This window comes from Puccinia triticina, chromosome 10A (genome assembly GCF_026914185.1).
Source record: "Puccinia triticina chromosome 10A, complete sequence".
Classification (NCBI taxonomy): Eukaryota; Fungi; Basidiomycota; class Pucciniomycetes; order Pucciniales; family Pucciniaceae; genus Puccinia; species Puccinia triticina.
In genome coordinates, this window is record NC_070567.1 from 446,650 (window position 1) to 456,815 (window position 10,166).

The 10,166-nt window shown below is 49.6% G+C and overlaps 1 protein-coding gene across 1 annotated transcript; it reads right to left on the minus strand.

Moving 5' to 3' along the window:
* Window positions 1-1,669: 1,669 nt before the first annotated feature.
* On the minus strand, window positions 1,670-5,536 carry PtA15_10A38 (uncharacterized protein; the record flags this gene model as incomplete). Its single annotated transcript, XM_053160559.1, has 5 exons — window positions 1,670-2,280; window positions 2,347-2,461; window positions 2,536-2,551; window positions 5,308-5,395; window positions 5,479-5,536. 5 exons carry the CDS (start codon window positions 5,534-5,536, stop codon window positions 1,670-1,672), a joined length of 888 nt encoding a protein of 295 aa, XP_053024174.1.
* Window positions 5,537-10,166: the final 4,630 nt, after the last annotated feature.

Below are 10,166 nucleotides of genomic sequence, written 5' to 3' on the forward strand. Positions count from 1 at the left end.
GATCGCCGGCCAAAGGAATCACCAAATCAGTCCCAAGCTCCAGCAACTATGGACGAAATCGAACGCATGCTTCAGTCGTTCGAGCAACGCTTGGAGAAGAAATTTGCGGCGCAGGCAAAGCCGGCATCGTCTTGAGGAACGATGGTGTGCTATTATTGTCACCGGGAAGGGCACGGACTGGGTCGGTGAAATGAGCTGCAGAAGGATAAGGACGAGAAGCTAGTGGAGCAGAGGGGAGGTAGTTTTTTCCTTCCCAATGGGGCTCTTATTCCCGTCAACTCTTCTAGACCCATCCGACACGTTGTGGCTTCATATAACCCTAAAAATGCGGCGGCTAGCGTGCAGGAGGCAGACTTTTGGACCACGTGTGGATCTTTGGACCCCTGGTGCCCACCATCAATATCTTCTCAATCCTTTGCTGGGGTTTACAAGGCCAACCCTGCGCGCAAGAAACACGAGCCACCTAAGCCCTTCAAGGCTCCGGCGGTCCCCCCATCTGTGGTTAAGCGGCCGGCTCGAAAGGCGCCGGCTCATAAGCCGGAATCGGAAACTGAAGAAATGGACGCTGAAGCGGAGTTGTTCAAACGGATTCCCTTGGGCCCCATTAAGAAGGACGCAGCCTTGAAGGACGAGCCCTCTCCCGAGTCGGCTGTTAAACCAAGTTCTTCGCCAGTTCCTAGAGTGCGGTTCGAGCGGAGTATCGCCAAGGACCACCCCCATGCGATGGAAGGGATGCTCAAGAAGGTTTTTGACCTCCCAGTACCCAATGTCACGGTTTTGGAGTTGTTAGCGGTGGCGCCCTCGGTAGCGGAGGGCATGAAGAAGTGGGTTTCTCGGCGAAGAGTGGAAGTGGGTGCCGACGAGTTGAAGGTGGCTTCGGGGACCTTGATGGAGGATTCTGAAGGGGAAGGCCGACTCGAGACAGCGAGTTTGTATTCCTGTCCGCTGGGACACATGCCCTGTTTTCTGGGTGACGAGGAAGGTGCTGTTCATCCTCTCATTGATTCCGGATTGCAACTGAATCTAATATCTGACTCCATGGTTAATAAGCTAAACATCAGCCCTTGGGTTAATTTCAGTTCTGCAGTTTATGGCATCGGGAATCAAGTGTGCGAGCTCGTACACAGCGGTTCCACATCGCCGTCAATCCGGCCAAAGTTTGGCCGTCAATTTGACGGTTCCCCCCCAGCCAGTGTTGACCGTTCGCATGCCGGCCTCCCGTCAACCGTCAAGCGGACCGCCGAACTTGGCGGCACCCCCGCCAATGCGCAAGCGGACAACCCGCTGGCAAAAGTAAGGGCACATCAACCCGTCCGGCAACACGCCGTCCAACCCAAGCCCCCCTACAAAAGCGGTCAGGGCCGCTTGCCCACCGTTCGACCACCATTCAACCACACACCACCAGCAATTTGCCGGCCGAACTCTCAGGACAGCTCACGGGCACTTTCAGTTTTGTTTTAACGGCCACCAGGGCTCTTTTTTTGTATTTTATTGCATTGTAAAATGTTTTTTTTTATATCTTTTATCGTTTTTTTTAATCTTTTCTTTTTTGGAATACATGCTAGGGAGGGAAGGAGAGATAGTGAAAAGAGCAAGAAATTGCGGAATACTGAATTCTAAGGGATTGAGGATTGAGAGACTGGTAAAAAGAAAACGGCCGCACTACTGCTCAAGGGTAAGGTCGACTTCCATTCGGAGAAGCGCCCAAGCTGTCTCTGGGCCCTCTGCTGAAGACCGAACGGGGGGACGCACGGTCGGGAGAGATCAGGAGGCGGTTATCGAGGTTGGCAAGGTTGTCTCGGGGGGGCTGAGAAGGGGGCAGAGGGGGGGCAAAGGAGTCGGTCTTAGCAGCGACGGCGAGCGAGCGGACTCTGAAGCAATGGGAGCGGTCGAGGTCGAGCGAGTAGGATTTGGTGGGTGGGGGACGGGCGCGGAGGAGGGTTGGTGGGAGGGGCTTTTGGCCGAAGGAGTAAGCCGCGAAGGCTTCGCCGTGGCCTCCCTCCTCCTCCGCCTGGTGCTGGTGCTGTTGATGGTCGGGATGGGGGCGTGGGGAGTGGGGTTCGATGCGTTTCGGCGACAGGACGCTGGCAGAGACGGAGGTGGAGGTGGACGAAGAGGACAGATAATGGTGGGAGACCAAGCGCGCGCTCTTTAGGTGGCCAAGAAGCCCGCTTTTGCCTGGGCAGAAACTGTTGGCTCGGTGGGGTCCAAGGACGGAGTGGGTCTTGGGCATCATTTTGCGCTGCTCAAAGCTCATCAACTTGGCCAAAAACCTGATATCTAGGTTGCGTCCATCTCATCAGTCCTCTCCTTTTTTCCCTCTTCTGGGTACAGGAAAACACTCACTCGTACAGATCCCCGCCCGCCGTTCAGACACATGCGCATACGCTTTCTTCAGGCTCCACCGGTACCGATGGATCAGATATGCAAGGACAATAGTCACCGAGCGCAATTTGCCGGCCTTACAATGCGCATAAGAAAAAAATCAGGAACTTCTGTTTATGTGTAATCAAGAGCAAGAAACGTGGACAAAACTGAGGACTTCATTAGCCTGGTCAATGCCCTTTTGGAAGGAGCCGATGGAGCCGAGCGAGGTGCGGAGCTCGATGGGGGATGTGATGTGGAGGTGGGCGTGCTGTGGATGGGGTGTGGGCCGGGCAAGGAGGAGGCAGGCGCAGAGGGACATGTCTGAGGATGTGGTTTGGTGAGGGTGGGGGGGATGGAGGGTGGCGGTGATCCGATGAGCGGACTTAGGGAAAATGAGGCGGGTGGATGGATGAGGGCCGAGGGTGACGTGTCCCTCTGATGGGCGGACTTTGTCTTGGCCCCCTCTGCCCTTTTTTTGGGGTTAGCCTGGAGCTTGCCACTGTTCCCACCGGGCCAAGCGCGTTTGTCGGCAAACCGGCCCCAGGCAAGTTATGTTAAACTTGCCTGGAGTCAAGTGCCGGCGGTTTGGCTGTTAATTCGGCTGGCAGTTTGACGGCTGACGGGAGGCCGTTAGGTGAGCGGTCAATCTGACTGTCACTTGGCTCTGACGGCAGTTTTGACGGCCGAAACCCTAATCCGTGCAACTGCCGTGTAGGGGTAGCCGAAGACGTGCCAATTTGTGTGGGCAAGACTATCGTTGGGTCGTGCCATTTCTGGATAACAAGGATGGACGGCCCAATCATCTTTGGGCGACCTTTCCTGATGGACTTCAACGCAAGTCTGAACTTCGACGGAAGAGTGGGGGAGCGGATTCTACTGCCAGACGCGACGGGCCGTAGGATAGAAATCTCTCTTTCCTCGGTGGATACGGGCCGCTGGGAGCGCGAACTCCCGTGCCCAGGGAGAAAGGCCGTTCTTTCCCACAAGGGAAAGGCTCGGGACGACGCGGCGGAGGAACGTCATTTTTTGTAGAGTCGGTTGGTTCGGGAGGCGGCAGATCTAATCTAGAGTTCCGAAATCTAGCCGCTGGATCAACTGTTTGATTAGGATCTCATGGGAGCTATTTTTCTTTATCTTCTTATGGCTATGCGGAAAAACAATCAGAAAAAACCGACAAACAATCAGAAAACCAGCAAAATTCAAAAAAAAAACAGCGTTTCCTATTAGTTCAGTTTCCAGCAACACCTCCCTTGGTGTTTCTCAAGTTTCATTCAAGGCTCTTCAAGTTTCGGGTGAGGTTTCGGCCCCAGGCGGGTCCGGCGATAATGAAGGATTGGCGAAAAAGGATGGAAGGGAGGAGTACGGGCATTTTGAGAGGGATGGAGGACAAGAAGTAAGTCCCATCCAATTGTGCACCTCCGGGCACAATGCCACCAACTCTTCAAAAGCTCTACCGCGTGCCACTATCGTGAGCCTCGAAGAAAGTTCCTGTCTTTCCTCCAGCTCAGAGATCTTGGGCACTGCAAGGTGTGTTCAAGATGGACAAATTTCAAGACAAGTAACAACACCTAATGCATTTTATCAACGCAAAAAACACCAATCTTACCAAATGATCGGACGGACTGCTCGAAATAGTTCAAACTAATCCACGCAAATGCTATTTCCGACCGGTTTCGCAGCCCTGCTGCAACAGACTGAAGGGCTGGTACATCATGTGCGACGACTGGACTCATCGCCACTGAAGCAGTAAAGTGGTGTACTTCGGCGAACGCTGGACATAGGGTAGCATTTTCAGGAAGATTAAGCAGCCCTGATAAGCCTTGATGGTTCAAAATGCGAAGGGTGCTATCAAGATGGCAAATAGATGCACCCTAAAACAAAGAGCTAGCAGAGCTATCCCCACATCCGTTTATCCACTTTTGGGTTGTTGGATTGGGAAAAAGTTGCGAATGGGGTTGCAAGAACGAATGAATTAAAACGGTTGAAAAATGTTTGTATCAACAAAGTGTTTTTATACTTTTGGAACGGGTTGGATTGTTTTTGGCCAGAATGCTTATATTAACAGGTTGATGAAATTTCTGGTATGTACATTAAATAAGAACGACGCTAACGACTAAAAAATCCCGGTGATTTCGCACTCAACCAAAGGAAGCTACATTTAAAAGAAGCCAATTAATCGCATTCAATGGGCATCCCCGGAGTGATATCCATTTTTCTAATCTTCAGTCGGTTGCTACAGGAATACAACTAGCGGGTTTATTCCTAGTACTACCTGACGGCGATACTAGATTGCCCCAAGATTATGGTTGAATTATAATTTATGTGGTTTTATCGTCATGAGTGGCCGACAAATTGATGCAACGATCTCAAACCCTTGAATTATCGGCTGGTTTCTCTCCAACGATTTCGTCCTTCCCTAGTGCGACAACATATGCTAGAATCGCTATCGCATAGATCACTGACGCATCTGCAGTCTGATAACAAATGCCTGCAAAGGACAAAAGATCCGCTTAGCTAGATTACTTGGGGGGCCTCAACTGGTTCACAAATACGAAGACATGAAATCAGAAATACCGGCAAGGATCCCAGAAAGGGAGTAGAATACGACTTTAAAGGCCAGACTCCGGTAAAGAAATGTTCCAGGGAACACAGGCCACTCGAATAGCACAGTAAGTAAGCCACAGATCTATCATGAAGTGTAAGAAATGATTTTTTAGCATGAAGATTCAAGATGAGAATATTGGTATCTGACACGTACTGCACAAGCCCCTTGGATTACTGGAAGCTTTACAATTAATTGGATAAATGGCGCGGCAAACCCGGGTGGACTTGAAAGGTTTACCAGCGGGGAGGATATATATGAGACTTTGTCATAATCAGCCTCACTTTCATTCGAAGTTTTTACGGTTTAAATTAAAAGAAACGAAGGATAATACTGACATGATCCCAACTGGACCTAGTTTACCGCCTATAAAGTCCCAGAGGTACTTGCGGTAAAATATACCCCATAGTGCTCCCCATAGGTTCCCTGTCGCAAATTTATTCTTGTTGAGAAACTGAGACTATCTTTGGGAGGACGAAATGAGTTGGTGGAGATGGTTGAACGCTCACAATATCCAGCGGTGAGGGCGACTAACCGCCCCCAATCACTCCAGATCAAGTTGCCCATGTCGGCAAACCAAAGGCCGGGTTTTGTCGAGACTAAGATTGCCTACTCTCGGATTCAGGAAAAAAGTGATCACCTAGGAAAATACCCTTTGAATCAAAATGGGCCAAGCAGTATCGAACAGGAAACAAAAGGATGCACTTCAAGACGCAGATGTAAATTTGAGAGTTTTCAAAGATAATGTGTATCAGCCAAGAGAACAGAAAAAGTCAGCTTAAAAAGAGAAGGAAGGCTCACGCGTTGAAGTGGTTTCAAGCAGAGCAGAGACGAACTGAGTGAAGAGAGATTATATTTCATTAAGCAATCGTGAACATTCTAGCACAACTTGACAATAAACTACCTGCGCTATTCCAAAGGAAATGCATTTCCAGAAGAATGTGGCAAGAAAGCACCGGTCGAATGTTATTGCTACTTACGATGGGAAAGGAAAACAACCTGTGAAATTGGACAGGATTAACCTATATGACTAGAAGAGAATCCATCTCAGCCACAAGAATGAGTGCATTTGAGGTCCATCGGCCTGGCGATGAGAGGAAGGTAAACATACTCATGGAACACACCTTCCGCACCTGGCGTCGGGGGATTCAAAATCGGACCGCCAGCAGTCGAGAATCAGGAGTAACGACGAAACAGTGCTGAGGAGAGACACGTCCGGATCCTATCAGATAAGATCTCTCAACAGAAGTTCCATGGCTAGAATTAAATTGCGAGAAACTTGACTTGATCGAGGTGAATGGAACAAAAGGTAATCTGAATTTCGATAAGGTGATTGAATCGTCACAATGGCGAAAGCAAGGGCAACTGAGCCGTTGAATAGGAGGCTGAGTGCGGATTTCGGGATGAGGGTAAAGGAATATGTAAACAGTAAGGAAGATGGGTAAATCTCATCATAGCAACATGAAGTCGATTGAGTCTTCTCGGTGTCGATGGATGTAGCTGCCCGTGACACCCGGCGGGCTCCGACGACTCCAGTTATACCCTCGTCGCGACGGGCTTGGGTATCCACACGACCAGATGTACGATCACACTTCAACCCTTAGAGCATTCGCATTCGTCGGGTTAAGTTGACGATTTTGGGCAACTTAACGGGTCAACAAGCCTCAGGTTTGATTTCAGGCTAAGAGCATTTGCATTCGTTCGCTAAGTTTTCGGGTTAAATAAGGGGGATATAGAATTTTACAAAGTGCATTTTACAGGGTACAAGGCCCTGTAAACGAAGTGGAGTGTAAAAATATACAATCCTGGGGGCTATGTGTAATTTTACAAGCAGTTGCCTAATTATGCCACATTGCAAACAGCAGCCTTGTAAATAAGTCCTTGTGAATTTATACCTGCAGACCTTCTAGTACAATTTAACACGCCAGAAATTTACAGGCTGACACTTTGCAAAAAAAAGACCTTGTAAATTTCCATCTCTGGCTCCTCAGATGGAGAGTCACAAGGCCTTAAATTTTTCTGAGTCCTACCATGCAAAATGCACTTTGTAAATTTCAACTTTGGCAACTCCGCAAATAAATTTGCAATCTGCTATTTACAAGGAGGGATCAAATAAGCTCAAGGATCAAAGGAAAAACAGACACCAAGCACAAGGCAAGAGTAGGTAAAATCTGACAGGGAAAATGTTACTTCTTTGCGATCCTCTGGCTCCGTCGTCCTTTCATGGGTGCGGGTGATTTTTGGGTTTCTGCATCTTCAACCACCTCCTCGGAAATTCTTGAAGAAGGGTTTGAGAGCTTCAGTTTCAATACAATCGATCGCTTAGCCGGTGGGTCAGTTGAGCTTGAGACGGCCGCCTCGGATTCGCCCTGAACGCTGCCCTTCGGTATCATCGGTTTGCCTTGTTTCCGACGAGGACAAGCAGGTGCAGGATCCTGTTCCTCAGCAGCAGATACTTCACTCTCATCAGAGTCCGAAGTAGCTTGGTCAGACTCAGCTTCCGAAGCCGTATTGTTGTCTGAGTCGCGTTCCGAGTTGCTAGAGTAGTCTTCATCCTCAAAACTGTCCACCAAGTACTTGGACTCGGTTCGAACGCCGTCTTTGTCTGTCTCTAGCGCTCCAATTGCTGCGGTTTGAGGCTTTGGAGGGTTGATCAAGGTGCCTAAGTGCACAAAGGGCATGTCGCCATCGGGGTTGGGGTGGTCCTTAGTGATTTTAGCAATGCACTCGTTTACATGCTTCTCCTCCGAAGTTGTCCAGCGACGAGTGTAGAACAGCCAGCTTGTAAAGGGATGGCAGCCTCCAATAGACGAGGTATCGGTATTCACCAGGCGGGCAAGTCCATCATTTTGCATGTCGTCATGAAGCCATACACCCGTGGTGCTGCCACGACCGCCCCGTACAACCTTGCACCAGTAGTGGAATCCGTTCCAGAAGCCACGCGAGAAGAGTGTGTACGTCACACCAGAAAGGCTGATTTGGTATGGCCAGTCCATTGATCGCTGGTACTGCTCCCTCGCAATCACATCTTGAATCTGAGTGACTTCCATGAAGAAGTAAAGGTGTTGCGGAGGGAGATCGTCTTTGAATTGAAGGCAAGAAGTCTCTTGGACATACTGAACCTCGCGATTCGGGTCGGCAGGCTGTTGAGCGGACGATATCGTTATCTTGGGTTCAAGAACAGCTTCGGAAGTGGTTGAGGCTTTTTTTGGTCTACCTCTAGCTTTGGGCTTTGGCTCAGCGGGCTCAATCAAAGTCGAGCTTAAATGGCACCGGCATACAAGTCCGGGTGATTTGGAGATCCTGGCAGTTGACCACAGGTCAATCAGGCCGGCAGCATCCGAATCGCGCAAGTTATTTTCAAGGAAGTTCTTCCGTTCGATTTTTATGGCTGTCAGTGATTGGTTTTGGGGGACCAAGCACGGTGTAACTGAGTTGCAGACGAATTCGCGATGCTCGTTGACTTCAAACAGTCCTGTAAGTGCCTTGGTGGGATTACGCTTTGGATCCAAGAGGAGCTCCAAAAAGTAGTCACACGAGGCAAAGGCACCCGGCTGAAACTTAGCTTGGTGCCTCTCGTTGCAGATGTTGAAAAGTTTTGACTGGGCGTTAGTCAAGACTGATCGGATCCGACCCTGTTGCGTCAAGTTGAATGTGGTTCGAGATCCGAAGTGCATCGCGAGATGGTAGAACAGCGTTTGACCTTTGCCGGTGCTTTTCTGAAGCCACAATGGGTTGTAAAGCGCAAAAAGTGATTCCATGGCAGCCGACATCCAGCAGCGGTTCTTCAAGTGGGCCTCGGAAGAGGCGGTGTACGACTGATAGGTTGACCACGGACTTCGGTCAACATTGAGAGAATTTTTCGGACGACCCAGGTTCTTTTTCTTGGATGAAGGGTCAGGACCATCCAGAAGTCCAGCTGTAGTGTCAGGCGGGCGGCCATCATTGATGAATTTGCGCTTCGTTGGTTTAGCCCACCCCATCGAATGCGAGATGTTCAGTTGCATTTTGGTCTGAGATCCATACTCCACCGATACGCCGCACATGACCACATTGAACTCCTCCTCCAAGACACTGATGAAACCGAAGAGCTCCACCATGCCCACGACAAGGCATTTCTTCCCTGAACTGCAGGATAAAAGGGAATCAGTATCGCATATGAGATCAAAGAGCTGCAATACCTGGTATGAACTTACCTGATCATATAGTAGACTCTATGCATGCTTTCCAAGGCATTTGTTGTATCTGGGAGTCCATCGTTTCCGTGATGGTCATCTAACATTGGACGGCGAGATGGGAAGAGCATCAATTGAATATCGGACATCGTCCACCAGTCAAGCCATCGCTTGGTCTTTGGGAACAGGCGGCGTATCTCGTCGATTTTTTCCTTGTGTGTAGGACCTCCCTCTTCTATTGGATCGAGTAACGCCATACACTTCTTCTGAAAGTCAGCCTAAAAACATGGGAAGAAGGTTAGATGAATGGACGGAGGATGTGCAAAATGCAAAGAAGAATCAAGGCATCAGAGCATCTTACATCTTGATCGGCCGAGACAATTGAACGATTGCGCCTGACCCTGGTCACCTGAGCCCGAAAGTGCTGGTGACAGCCCTTGATCATCTTGGCTGCTCGGACTGGGTCGGTACAGGCAAATACCTCCATATATGCCGCCTTGAACCCTTCAGATTGTGCAAGGGAAAAGTCCACAACCTGCCGAGCCATGAGATCGCGCTCTGCAGGGGTTATGTCCGGCCGAAGAAATTGTCGCAAGAGGGCTGCAAAGTGCAGCTTATAGTAGTTTGTGCTTAGGCCGCAAATCCATGAGAGCTGAGCGGGTATCCACCTTGCAGTTTGCTCGCAGAACATTGAGGTTGTGAGTAAATAGCCGTTCTCGAAAAATCGGTAAGTCACGTCAGAGATCAGACCACCCTGGTAAACTTCGTTCTTTTTGTCTCGGGCCAAGAGCCGTTTGGCCATCCATTTAGTCTGGAATGTGAAGTGTTCACATTCGGGTTGATAGCCTGATGAGATTACAAGAAGCCCCCGCCTAATGAGAGCAATCCGTTAGCATTGAAACAACCTGTTTATATCAAAATGAAACAAGACCAACGCATTCCATTGGAACATGTCTATTATGAACTTGTCCCCGACCCCAGCACCTAGCTTTTCAGGGACTATGCCAAGCTCTCGAAGCATC